The sequence below is a fragment of the Simochromis diagramma genome, unplaced genomic scaffold (assembly GCF_900408965.1).
Source record: "Simochromis diagramma unplaced genomic scaffold, fSimDia1.1 OVJJ01000333.1, whole genome shotgun sequence".
In the NCBI taxonomy this organism is placed as follows: Eukaryota; Metazoa; Chordata; class Actinopteri; order Cichliformes; family Cichlidae; genus Simochromis; species Simochromis diagramma.
In genome coordinates, this window is record NW_024386765.1 from 2,941,763 (window position 1) to 2,956,143 (window position 14,381).

The following is a 14,381-nucleotide window of genomic DNA, read 5'->3' on the forward strand; positions in this document are numbered from 1 at the left end:
ACAGACAAATTTAAGTGTTTGCGTAACAGGACCTGACAGGAAAAATGCGTATGAACCCTGATATAAGCAAACACTGAAAACTTGGTGCTTATTTGGGTGCCTTTGTTTCTGCTGCCATTATTTGGGGAATCTAAATGGCATTGCTAAAACCACAATAACCGAAAGATTTTAATGTGTGTACGTGTATATACACACATTTGTGTTTGAGACCAGATACAGCTATGTGATGAATGATTCATCTGCAAGCTGAGGCCCTGTAATGTCTCCATCATCAGTTGGGCCTCCTTTCCCATTCAGTCTATTGGTTCGTCGCTTGTCAAAGTTGTAAAATGAGTGATTTTACGCGGGGCAAAGACCTACAGCTGTGCAGATTTCTGCCACCAAGCCTACTATTACTGAACAAGTAACACTTGTTTCATTTAGTGAACCACAGATTGTACTTTTTTTTTTTTTTTCTTCATTTGAGCTTTTCTTTACAGATGTCAGTTTATTCTGTGTACCACATACTACACTAGACATTTTTAAAATGTCTGTATCTAGGCTCAGATTTGCAATAATGATATTCATGAGAATATAGCAAGCCAACTACAGAACGCTGCTTTATCTGTGATTGCAGCAGCATTTTTATTAGTGCAAACAAAGTGAAGGGTGTTTTAGATCTTTCTTTTCCAACCATATAAACTCTGTATGCGCAAGTCAAATGTAAGCGCAAAAGTAGTAGCGCTTACCCCAGAAATGTTAAGTAAAAGTATATCACAACTGTTTAATACTTTATTCATTGTTAAATTAAAGTCACTTAACCTCATAAGTCTTCAGTAGCCTGCACTCAATTGTCTTGTATAATAAACCTTACAGATATTGCCTGCCAAGGATGTTTTATCTTAGGTTGTGCTTGTTAACTAGTTGCTTAATGCTCTGCTTTTCTACCGTGTAGCTGCGTCAATTTCTGTTCGTCACTTGCTCTTTCTGTGCAACATGCCTTCGTGGCCTGGTTGTATTTTGCAGACTGCAGTGCTTTGTTGGAGGTTGTTGAAGTAGCTCGGGTTTTAAGTCGTCATCTGAGGCTTATGCACAGCTCTTGTTCTCTTGTTGTTGCTGTAAACCATGGCCTATGCCGCTGTGGGTTTTGGGGGGGCTTTTTTGTCTTTTATTTTTATTTATTTATTTATTTTAAATCAATATACATGAGTTTACCAATTTAAAAAAAAAAAAAAAAAAAAAAAAAATTGAATTCATTATTTAGATGAATAATGAACAACAAATAACATCAACAAGGTCTTGTTTTCCCTACAAAAGTATACTTATTCAAATTAGTCTCGCTCTGTATTTTCCTGTGTCATCCACACTCCACCTGCAGTGACTCTATGTTCCATTAGTGTGGCCAGCCTCAGTTTGAGAACCACCATAAATTTATTCACTGATACCATTTGTGCTGATTAATTGTCTCTGAAGGCAAAACACACACACACACACCAGGGGTTTATTGTAGGCAGTTTTTTCCTCTCCAAACAGAAGAAGCCTATTAGAGATCAGGGGTCAGCATTTCCTTTGTAGTAGAGCTGTTCATCAGAGTCGAGGCAAACCAGCTGTAAACAGATTTTTGTACTTGTGCTGCACACACCAGACCTGAGCACACACAGCCAGGAGGCATCTTGAATGCCACACTGTCATAAAATAACCAGAGTGTGTGTTCTTTCTTAAAGTATATGGTTACAGGAAAACACCAAAAAAGCCTTTGCAAGGTTGCGTGGTTTGATTTGATATACCTTTATTAGTCCCACAAGGGGAAATTTCCTTGTATGACTGTTATCATTTTATGTAGTGGAAGGATTTTTCAGTAAGGAAATTGGCAATCAGTACTAAAGGGTCATGCCAAATCAGTCCTTCCTGTGTTTTTTTTTTTTTTTCCATCCTCCCTTCAGGAGTCAGTGGGAATCTTGTCAGTCCACTTTGTGATGCCGTGGTTCCTGACCCTTTTCACTTCCCTGCCCTGCTGGGACTCTGTTCTGGCTGTCTGGGATCTCATCATTCTACACGGTGGGTGCACAGTCACAGAACTTCACTTGGGTAACTGGCTGCTGGCCTGCAGATTTCAGTAAAGATGACAGTAAAAGTGATCTTCTAATCTAATTCTGGGCACAAAAGCAAAAACTGCTAAAATGTTAAACTACTGCTCTAACTTCTTCCCACAGGCTTGTCAGCTGTCTTCCGTACCGCTCTGACCATTGTTGAGCTCTTGGAGCCCCGACTAATGGACCTGAAGGATGAAGGAGCAATATTACCCCTGCTGTTAAGAGTACCTGTTGATGTGTAAGTAAAATGAGACTTGAGCTTGAGCTTTCTGAATGCTCTGCTGTTGTAGCATTAGTGCACAGTTATCCTTCTATTTCTGACATCTATCATTGTCACATGTCTTTAGCTTTCATGCATTAATATTTTCCCAGACCACCCTCATGTTTGAGCTGCATGGGTACAATGTGCTGCACATTTCTCAGAGCCAAGGGCTCAGTTTTTAGGCACTAAATAAAACTCCAGGCAGCTCATGAATATCAATCAGCTCATCAGACTGGACATGTTTGACATCAAGCATTCCAGGAAAAATAGAGTGTTAGTGTTTTGGCGAGGTTGTTTTCGTCCATGTCTGGATTAAACATCCTTTCTGCTAAATTAGTTTCTTCAATGGCAGCCCATGGTGCTTTTGGTTGAAGCCCTCTGTCTCTCTCTCACTATGCTGAATATAAACGTCACATGCCGACGGACATGTTTTGTTGACATGGAGCTGTAGTTATGGAAACTCAGCAGGGTCACTGGGTTTGTGTATACAGTCTGTCTGTGAGAGACGTGCAGCTGCACAGTGAATATTAAAATTCAGTTTATCATATTTGTTTTAATAGATAAGCTCCCTTCAGCTACTTGAATTCTACCCTCCTGTGTGCTTCTCATTGTAGACAGGTGACACTGTGTGGACCCAAGGTTGTTTACCTTGGACAAAGATCTGTAAAGTAGACCCTGGACAAATGGAGGCAACGCAGCCAAGTAGTTTCTATAAGTGTAACTGTGTCACAGGTAGTGATAAAGCACTTTATCATGAGCCAGAGATGGAGCATATGTACTAGATACGCACCAGTGACTTGCAAAGTAGATTAGAAAGGACCAAATATGCAGGACTATTGAGTGTAACAGCTTAATAACTGTTTAATCATGCTGTACTTGTAACATTTATAGCTAACTTACATTCCGCTTAAAAAAGCAATCAGTTGTGTTTTCTTTTATGTTACAAGGAAAGAAACAGAACATTTCGATCCATCTGTGAACCTCTTCTGCAGTTTGTAAAAGCATGCATCAAGGGCAGCACTGACAGGCCCGTTTTGTTCTAGCCCTGGCGTTCAGTGGGCAGCCTGCCATCACGTCACATTGAGAAGTCCTTGTTGCCTGCTTGGCATCATTGCAGAAGCTTGGTCAGAAGTCAACACTAAGTGGTCCGGCTGTCTCCCAGGGCAGGATCTCCTTACAGTGGGAAGATACTGCTGAAGAAAGAGTGAAAGGGGGCAAGTGGGGAAAGGAAAAGGGATGAATGGGGGGGTCAGAGAGGGAAATGGCTTGGGAGAGATGGTACAATTTTTTTTTTTTGGGGGGGGGGGTGTAAAAGAGAGGGACAAAAATGAAGGAGGAGAGGGGCTGAGATCTTCAACCTCTCCTTAATTTTCTTTAAGCTTCTCAGCTCTTTTACTCTGTGAATGGTATAAATGGGTGTTGTCATGCAGCCACATAGGCCATTCTGATTAATGAGTGGTTGAGAGGCTCATCCATCTCATGTGACTGTCTGTCTACACTTGGCTGTCAGTCAGCTGTCATCTCAGACATAGGCTATAATAATGACTCCAAACACAGCCTATATCACCAGTCAAGGAGCAGCTTCTGTATTTCATACATTATTTTTCTTTCTTTCATTTAAACTCTTGCTATTTGTTTTTCAAGGGACTCTTAGAACCACTTCTCATTGTTCTTTCTTTTCATTCACATTTTTAAAAAAAAATCTCAGGTGATTACAGATTAAAATGAGATATCACATTCTTATGCATCAATATGTATAAGCTGTTAAAACTCTTGAATTACTCACAGCTGTTCTGCATGTAAGTGCTAATTTAGCTCTTAACTCTATAATTCGATTTGCATCTGTGATCCAGGTATGTGAGTTTAATAGATGTTTTTCTCACTTTTCTTAATCTTTCTGTTCATTTCATTCATTCATTTATTTATTCATTTCAGGCACAACAAAATGCATATATTGAACATAAAGTGCACAAAACAAAAACCAAAAATCACCTGAAAAGGAGTGGGACAAAGAAAACTTATTAAATCCCACCCCTATACTCACTCATCAACAAATTTAAAAAGATTTGCATAGTAAGTTAGTCAGCAGCTTATGGAAAATTGTTTTTCAATTATCTACCCTAAAATTGTATTACTGAGCTCCAGTTGAATTCATTAGCGTACTTTTTCTTTGATATTATAAAAATCTATTTTCTTTATCAACTGAAAATGGATTAGAATTTTTTTTTAAACTCTAGTATGTACTTTTGGCTGCCCCTTTAGTTCCAAGTGGTTGGCACAGCGGCTGGATACACATGTTTTGATTTGGCACAGATTTTCCACCAGATGCTTTTCCTGACACAACCCTCCCTATTTTTAGGCTTGGGACCAGTACTAGGAATACATTAGCTTGTGACCCCCTGAGGCTGGGTTTAATGACATTCTCCCTTATTGTTAGCTGTTAGCTGCCACGTGTCTTGAACACAGTATTTGTTATGATTATGCTCATCACTAGGATTTTATCGATAATGATAATGATCAATATTCTCATTAATATTGTTGGTATAAACAAAACAACATAATGGTGATGATGGCTCTTTAAAAAAAATGTATAAAAAAAAGAAACTCAGTGATATTTTTTTTCTTTCTGTTGAGGATATATATATGTACCTTTGTTTACAAGACCTGTTAAATGTATACAGGCTATAGCAGTCTGTCAGCATAAAGCCGGCACCTTAAAAACAGCATAAAGAACTTGCAGATTGGCAACTTCAGCAAATAAATTAAAAAAGCAATAACTAGATTTTTCAGGTGGAAAAAAATGTCCACATATTCACAAAAATTCAAAGCTGTTTTTGCAGTGGAGTTTTTGCCCCCTAGAAAAGCTTGGCTTTTGACGCTAAGTGAAATTGGTCAGAATGCACTGCACCAAAAACCTCCTTTTGATTGGTCACCAGATGACTGCCCTGGCTACCCTTTGTTTGCCTGGAAGACGCTAACTTGTTTGCAAACACTCACCACCTACTCGTTTTAAGTTTCACTGCTGCTTAAAGTACAACCCAAACTGGAAATGAAGAATGTTCACCTTCAAGTTAAAAGCTGTGCGGACTTATTTCAACGGCCGGTTTTCGATTTGCATTTGCGTTTGTTTTTGTTTTTTTCTCAGTTTCATTACTACTTGGTAAGACGTTTGCAAGTGTTTGCAAACAAGCTATCTTCCATGTGAACTATTTGCAGTACTAAAATGAGCTCCATTGCGCTTCATGTCATGAAAACTCTGGAATCGTGTCCTGTAGGGTTCAAGTTTGCGCAACCCCCACACACCCAGCTCACGCAATTCCTACCGCTTGGAGTCACTGCCACCCTCTACTGCACAGAACACCAAGGCAGATTGCACAGAGACTTCCTTGTGTGGTGTAATATGATGTGTTGATGAGGGGAAATAAAATAGAGTGCTGCCTAAAATTCACACTTTTCCATCTGAGTTGTAAAAGGCCTGCATGACACACAAATTCACATATTAGTTTTTCAAACGCACGTTTCAAAGAAAAGTTTTACATGAATTTAGAAAAAAAAAATAGCCAGGAGGTTGCTGTTTAACTACCTGCTGTGGCTGAGTAAAACACGTGTTCTGGGTGGAGCAACTGAAAAGATTCTTTGTCTACTCGTTTGTGTTTGATAAACATTTCAGGCTTTTTAACCTCAAAGGTTTTAATTGAATTTTCAAAACAAGAGTTCTTATCTTTAAAAAGACATTATCTGTCACTCCACCTTGGTTGTTTCCATTATGTCATTTCTTTGTCGTGTGTGTGTGTGTCAGCCAGAGAGAAGCCTGCTGTGCACTGTCCAGCTCTGAAATGTTTTCACTCTAATCTTTTTTTTTTTTTTTTGGTTTGTTTTTTTTCTTTATTTTGAGGGGCGGGGATTGATTTTTATGTCTGCCCACTAACAAGCTGTTACCTAAGCTGTTACTGCCACAAACTACAGACATATTTTGTTAATTATTTTTATGAGTGTTGTTATCTTGACTTGAGGTCGAGTCAGCCTCATATTTCTCTGATAAAGCAGCCAGATGCACTGCATTGCTTTTAAATAGTTTATTCCAGAGACTGCTGGCAAACCTATTCAGTGCTTATTCAGTATGTTGCTTTTAGGTGCATTTGGAGAGCACAGCATGTAGAGACACAGTAAAACATATAAAACTCTTCAAGTTAAAAGTTACTTATTTGTAGGTTTATAGTCTTCATTTTCAAATAAAATTGGCTTGAATTAATTTTGTTTTTGTTTTAAATTTTGTTTCAAATCACCTTGAAACTTTCACTACCCCTCCGACTCATTTACCGCTTTCTTTCAGTAGCTACTTTTCATTGTGCCGTCTTCAGTATCTCCTGTGCAGAGTCCTGTCTCTGTGCTTCCCCCTCTGCACCCCCTCCCACTCACTTCCCATACACAGCATTCTTAGCCACCAGTCCGATCTCTTTCTTTTTTGTTTACCCCCTCCTTCGTCAATTCCCATAAAACAGTGTGGGTTATCCCTCCTCCCCTGTGTTCTCATTTTCTTTTCTGCAACCCCCTTTCCTCTCCTATGCGTCCTTTCATTCATTCATTTATCCACACTGCCACTCTAGTTCAGCTGGAGGGGTTGACACATCATTTGTTTATTTCACAGTGACAAGGGTGGCTTACAAAAAAGTCTCTGCTGCATTCACACTGAGGGTTGCTCAGCTGCTCTTAGTGAATCAAACTTTTTAAAATACTTTCTTAGAAACCTGATACAAAAAATGTCTGGGATTGATCAGCCTTGTGCTGTGTCGTATCGAGCATGTTTGCTCTTTGAGAAATTCAGTCTATGAGAGAAAGTTGACAGAAACGTCTCGGTGGTTTCTTTAAAAGATCTAACACCATCTGGTATATACTTTGAACTACTTTAAAAGTACGTTAATTCCTTTTTTTTAAAAAACAACAAAAAAACAACCTTATTGTATATTTCTACCATATTGATAATGCGTTGCGATGCGTTGTATTGTAAAGAATTATTAGGTACTGTAATGAATTTTCTTTCCTTTCCCGAATCTCTCCCTGTGGCAATAGAGCTGAAAACGTCTGTTGGTGAAAGTGCTCTGGTCAGTGACCTCCTCTTAACCACACCTTCACAATAGACCATTGAAGTTAGTTTGATGCAGATCACATGTTATTTCCAAAGCCATGTCTTTCACTTTCACTGTGTTCCTCTTAAACACTGAAGTTCAGCGATGATCTTTAGCTTTGAGAGTTTGTAAGTAAAGTGGATGTGGATACAACTTCAGATCATTTCAAATTATACCACTATAGTAATTCTTTGTCCAACTAAAGAACTCTTATCTAACTTACAAACTTGAGCGGGCAAAGTTTCAGTAAAAGCAATACTGGTCTGCTCTGTTTGTTTCTTTAGTGGTGCAAGCTTCCGGAGGATTATGGTTTATTTAGTTTTGTAAGTAAAGTTTTGTGACAATTGAAAGAACAGTTCTGCATCTCTTGCCTGGTCTTCATAAACTGGAACGTTTTTGTGTGTCGTGTATGTTTATGGCATCAGTTTGGTTTGGTGAGGAAGGATTTCTGCTCATCATACATCAGCAGCACATCACCGGCTCTGAAACGTTTGCTTGATCTTTTAATGAGCTGACAAAAACCCAGATCCATCAGAATTCTGCCTCATTCATCTATCTTCTTCCCACTCATTTCACTCAATTTTCATTTTCCGGAAAGTGCTCTGGCTGTTATGTGCAGCCATCTGTCATTCTATGCTGGGACATGGCTGAACCTTGTGATCTATCCCAATTCCAGTTAAAAATGGTTTTTAACTAAAATTTCTTGTCTGCTTTTAGAGTGAACTGAAGATCAATATGTGTATCAGGACTCTGTGTTAAGTACATATTGAAGTCGGGTTTATTTATGCTAGATGTTCTTAAAGCTGATTCCCCGAAGCATAAATCATTCATACAGATAAGTTATTCTTTATCCAAGATCCAGTTTTTACTTTACAAATCTGTATGTTACAGATGATCTGCCTCTAACACAGATGCCCTTTGCAGTGAACTCTGGGGCTAGCCTGACACTTTCTTTCTCACCTATCAATCATCTTCTCAGTTACTGTTAATTTCAGTTTCTTTAAAAGCTGGAAGCAATAAACCCAAATTAAATTATAGAAACCATACCATATCGAATCCATTTGAATAACTTTGGATGCAATTGTAAGCAGATTGAATACTACATCAGAAGTTGCATTATCATATGTCCACTTTATTTTCATAGTAATGTGTCCTGTACTGTCTCTCAATCAAAGGGCCCAGTATACTGTGTTGGTTCCTGCCCTGTGGAATACAGAGGTCCAAGACTGGGAGCTTAAATGCATGAACAGCCTGGAGCTGGATGAAAGCCACAATGAACCAAAAGCAGGTACTCATGCACTCACAACCAGAACATGTTTTGTTAGGCAGAAACTTACAAAGCAGAGGGACACTTTGGGGCACTCCGCAAATAGCCTTTCAAATTCTTGTAACTCATTCATCACTTAACCTTTAGTGGCACACATGCTGATCCTGTTACTTACACACACACACACACACACACACACACACACACACACACACACACACACACACACTTTATTCACAAACCTGTTTGTGAGAACTCTGCTACAACAGGGTGAAAACAGTTGCCCCTTGTTCACCTCAGTCCCTTTTTTCCTACAGTTTACCGCTTTATAAATGTTAAACTGCTTGTTAGGTTTTTGTCTCCTACTGAAGGGCTTTTGAATGTCTGTTGTTTTGTGCTTGCCACAAACAAATCAAAATATTTAGCTTTTATGGAAATGTTCAAATTAAAGTAAATATATATGCTGGTAAGGCACACTCTGACTCTGGGTGTCAGTTGACATCTTATAGAAACTGATTTAAAAAAAAAAAAAAAAAAAAAAAAAGGCTTCTCATGTGTGCATGCGTGTGTCAGTTCAGCTGTCCCTGGTATAACTGAACATAACAAAGGAGCTTATCTCTTTTGAAGGTTGTTCAGGTATCACCTCCACAAGACATGGAAACCCCTCACCACTGGAGTCTCATCTTCGCAAAAGACTGTTAAGAGTGTGTATGTGTGTATTTGGGGTGCATCCTGACAGACTCAGAAAGGCTAGGAGATGAGTCACATGTTGGTGGCTGCAGGGCTGTTTGTCAGTGTAGTGGGGAAAGCAGAAAGAAGGGTGGGTGTGTGTGTGTGTGTGCGCGCGCGCGTGTGTGTGTGTGTGTGCGCGTGTGTGTGTGTGTGTGTGTGTGTGTGTGTGTGTGAGAGAGAGTCAGGATGAGTCATCCTTATTTGCCAGCCTGTCTGACTGTCTAGCCCTGAAGACAACGGGGGGGGGGGGGGGGGGGAATGAGCTGATTCGTTTACTGCCTCTGACAGAATCCAACAGTCTGTTTCTTTTACATTTTCACTCACTCTGTCTGCCAGTGACGCTTAAGAATAATCAGAATGTCATTACACATTTCTTGATGTGTGGTCCACACTCTCATTAGCATTTCAGCCTCTTGAATCTTGAAACAAAGTGCCTCAGCTTTAGAACATTATTCATTTTGGAAAATAGATCTGTTCATGAAGCAAGACTTAGACATAACTTACAGTCAACCTGAACTTCCCAGAACAGTCTGCCACAGTCACAAAAAACGTTCTTCGGCCCAAGAAGATCAAATTATCCTCCATCAACAAGTACATCCCCACAGAGCACTAATCGCAGCATCAAGAAGTCATACTGGTATTACATGAAAAAGCCAAAGACAATAAGACATATTAAACCCACAAAAGAATTGTGGCAAGTTTTCCATAATCTCCCTGCCACATACCCGAAACTATGCTCGGAGAACATTGATTAAAAAAATTGAAAATGAACTTTGGCTGAAATGGAGAAGTTACAAAATACTAAATTAGAAAGATTTAGCAAGTAACTGTCTGATTTTAAAATTTCGCAGCTGGCTACAACAAAAGATAAAACTCCTTTTAATAAATTATTATAAAAAGAAAATTGAAAGTGTCTATTGAGTAAATGTCAAATTTTTAATGGCTAATGTTAACATGTGCACCAGATAAGTTAACATTTGTTCAGTGGTGGGTTTAAAAAAAAAAAAAAATCAGTTTCTCAATTCAAATGGACTTTAATCCAATATCCATTCAATAAATCCTGAAAACATTTTTTTAATATAAATGTATTTTGCAAGAAACGTCCCGATCTCAGCTAAAACCTCACAAGACCATTTCAACAACCTAAACAGATAAAACACCAAATGATTAAAGCACAGGTAAGCACATACACGGACACACCATCTGGTGCTGAAAGCCGACATCTCGCAGAATCTGAAACTGTAGGTTTCATCTCTCTTCGATCAAAGTTTGCTGAACCAGCAACAAAAGACCAAAACTATGCTTCACCTTTGGAAAACATTGGTGTGAATTCTGTCCTGCTACCACCACGATAAAATCTTCCTTCATGCTCTCTCTCAGTGTACGTCAAGGCCAAAATCCACATGTTAAGTTGTGGTTGATTCGTGGTTTTCTTCATTTTTTTGATCTACTGCAGCATATATTCAGTGGGGTTATATGCCATAAAAGACCAGGCCAGGAAAATCTCCTAAATATTTTTCTGTGTTTTATCCTGAGTTACATTGACACAATGCCATCTGCTGTTATGCTCTGAAGTGTCAGCTTTATTTTTATACCAAGATGGTTTACACAGTAATTGTAATTTTTGTAAAAAAATTTGTCAGTTTCCACATGAAATTGTCCTTTTGTGTGTGCATGCGTGTGTGTGTCGTACCATGAATTAGGACTGGGCGATATATCGAGTTTTTAAATATATCGATATATTTTTATACGAGATAAGAGATGTGACAATATTGTTTATATCGATATGTTACGTTATAATTATACTTGTGGAACTGCAAGTTTGCCTCTCCTTCATCCACTTTTGTCTCTACGCTGCGTTACTCTGCCTCGCCTCTCTCCTTCACTGAACACAACTCTCCCTCCCGCATCGCTTCACCTGCAGGTAACGACAAGATGGACCCGGCAGCTATCAAAGAGGAGCTGGTCGGTAAAAAGAAAACATTTGGAGATTACTATTTTAGTGCTGCAGCGTTACTCTCGTATTGTGGAAATGACAGTCTTCACTAGTGTGGATAGTTACAAAGCTTTCTTCGTTATGACAACAGCCAAACCCATCTGTTCTCTGATTGGATAGTTAAATTTGTGATTGACATGACATTGGTCAATCAGATGAAAGGAAGAAAAACGGGGTCAAAATTCGTACTTGTAACTTGAAACTTGAGTGCAGAGTTTCACACGTATTTTTTGGCTAAGTCCACACACAAATCTTTTTTACGCACACACAAATTCTTTTTACACATACAAATCCTGATTTACAAGTACAAAATATTTATGACCACAATTTTATGGCGTTATTTTTGTGCCACTATTCTGAGCGCACGTAAAAAAAATTGCAAGTGTTGCATTTTGAGGAGAAATTTATTTTGAGCGAAGAAAAGCTAAATTTTAGTGAACAAAATTCATTGCTGCCTGCAAATTTCAGTGTTTGCTCGCAATGTGTTGCTCGCGCTCTCAACATTTCTGCCCGTGCGCGCTCAACTCTTTCTCTATTTGTGAACAGGCATCTCCGAAAACATTAGAGCACTTATGCAAATATGTGATGTCTTGATGAATCGAGCAGATATTAGAAGTTTACACAGCACCATTCTCGCATGAAAATATCTTAAGTTTATTTTGTGACCCAGAAAGAGTAATATTTCAAACTCCGCCACTCTGCGTTCCTCCGCCACTGCCTCATTTGAGTTTGAGACGAAATGGATTCTTGAATGTTGCATTTTGTCATTGAAATAAATTTTTTGCACGCAGCAATGACTTTTGTTCACTCAAATTCAGCTTTTCTTCGCTCAAAATAAATTTCTCCTCAAAATGCAACACTTGCAATTTTTTTTACGTGCGCTCAGAATAGTGGCACAAAAATAATGCCATACAATTTGAGCCCATACAATGGTGGCAAACAGAGGAAGTCACGTAAGATTTGCGCATGCATGGTACCGATCAGGTTTCCGGTACAGATCTGGTAGCGACAAGGACCACAAATGGCACCTGTAAGAGACATGGTTACAAAGAGGATGTCAAATTCCAGGCTGTCAGTCACGCAGTAGAACTTGGGAACAGAGCAGCTGCGAAATCTGTCTGTCTTTGTTATTATGCTCAGCGTCTTTTAATTTACATTTTGACTGCGCAATTGTGAGCGTTTTGTTATGCACAAAAACAACATTGTTTTAATATATTTATCCAGAATTATTATTTGTTAAATGCTCATAATTTATTTCTGAGTAATTTTTTCATGTACATTTGCGCTGTATGTTAATAAAAGTGCCTATGTGAGATCTGGGGCGACCGTGGCTCAGGGGGTTGGGAAGCGTATCTGTAACCGGAAGGTCGCCGGTTCCGATCCCCGGGATCTCTGTCCTGGTCGTTGTCTCCTTGGGCAAGACACTTTACCCTACCGCCTACTGGTGTTGGCCAGAGGGGCCGATGGCGCGATATGGCAGCCTCGCTTCTGTCAGTCTGCCCCAGGGCAGCTGTGGCTACAACCGTAGCTTGCCTCCACCAGTGTGTGAATGTGAGAGTGAATGAATAATGGCATTGTAAAGCGCTTTGGGTGCCTTGAAAAGCACTATATAAATCCAATCTATTATTATTATTATTATTATTATTATTATTATTATCTGGGACACAGCTTTGACTAAGAACTCTTTTTGTTCTTACTTTATGGCTTTAAAAAAAATATCGAGATATATATCGGATATCACCATCCAGCTAAAGAATATCGGGATATGAATTTTAGGCCATATCGCCCAGCCCTACCATGAATATCCAGATTAGTTCAAGAAGGAATTTCTTTTCTTAGTTTTTTTTTGTTTTGTTTTTTAATAAAGGTAGGTTTTACTGTAATCAAAGCCCCAAATGCTGATGCTTAAGATTCTTGACTAGCAAAATACTGTGGTATTAGAGCGCAGGATTGACAGAGAGATGGACCTTTGTACAGCTTTTTTGACATTTCATTAAAAACCATGTGATTCATGATTAACAAAAATAATTCCATTAATCATCAACTATGATCTGTGCCATTTCTCACCAAGTTCATGTCATATTGGAAATGCAGTTTTCTTTGAAGCCACTTAAAGCTCTTTGTTTTTAAAAGTGGTAATGTGTGTATATATAAAATCTTTAATTACAACCTCTGTTATTTACAATTATAACTGCATAGCATATTAATGAGCATTTTTCATGGAAAAAATGTATATCCTGTGACCATAGGGGCCTTGGGGTCACGTCCAAAAGCAGGCTGAGTCAGCATAATCTGAAGTCACTCAATTCTCCCTTTATTGCTGAGTCAAGCTGAGAAGCACTGAGAACGCATAGATGTTGTTCTGTCCCTATCCTGGCCCCTCTTAGACCTTTCTGCTTTCTGTCCTCTTCCTGTCCTTCTCTGCTCTTCTATTATTCTCCTTTTTTATTAGGTTCTCTGTTGCCCTCTTTTCACCCTTCAGTCCTCTGCTCCACTTCATCATTTCTCCTTTCCTCTTTGTGCTGTACTTCCATTTCCTCTCTTGCCCTCATATGTCTCTTTCCTTTTTCTTTTCTTTTTTTTCTTTTTCCCACACCTCCCCTGGTGTAGTAGCAGATGCCAGTGTCCTGTTCTCCTCAGCAGGCTCCCATGATACCTACGCTGTTTTCTTCCTGTCCGCCTGCTTCTTGAGCCTCAGTGCAGTGACTCAGCACTCATTTTATTCAGTGCCCCCAAACTGTTTCCTCCAACCAGTGCTGTGTATCCTGCATACATTTGAATTTAAATACTCTCATATAATGTAATACCCATTTTGGAACTCTGAATGATTCAGTTATTAACTACCATTAAAATTACCACATCAATGACTAGGAGAGGGTAAGGAATGTTATTAGTTGAGAATAGCAGAGGTTTGCTGCAAACCTGT

The 14,381-nt window shown here is 39.1% G+C and overlaps 1 protein-coding gene across 2 annotated transcripts in view; it reads left to right on the forward strand.

Moving 5' to 3' along the window:
- The window catches only part of si:ch211-266k8.4 (rab GTPase-activating protein 1), a 59,397-nt gene that overhangs the window by 8,845 nt on the left and 36,171 nt on the right, over nucleotides 1-14,381 (forward strand). For both annotated transcript variants that reach the window (XM_040035940.1, XM_040035938.1), the window contains exons 8-10: nucleotides 1,923-2,037; nucleotides 2,193-2,310; nucleotides 8,636-8,748. In XM_040035940.1, the coding sequence (XP_039891874.1) occupies nucleotides 1,923-2,037; nucleotides 2,193-2,310; nucleotides 8,636-8,748 (346 nt within the window). The remainder of the gene's footprint in view (nucleotides 1-1,922; nucleotides 2,038-2,192; nucleotides 2,311-8,635; nucleotides 8,749-14,381) is intronic.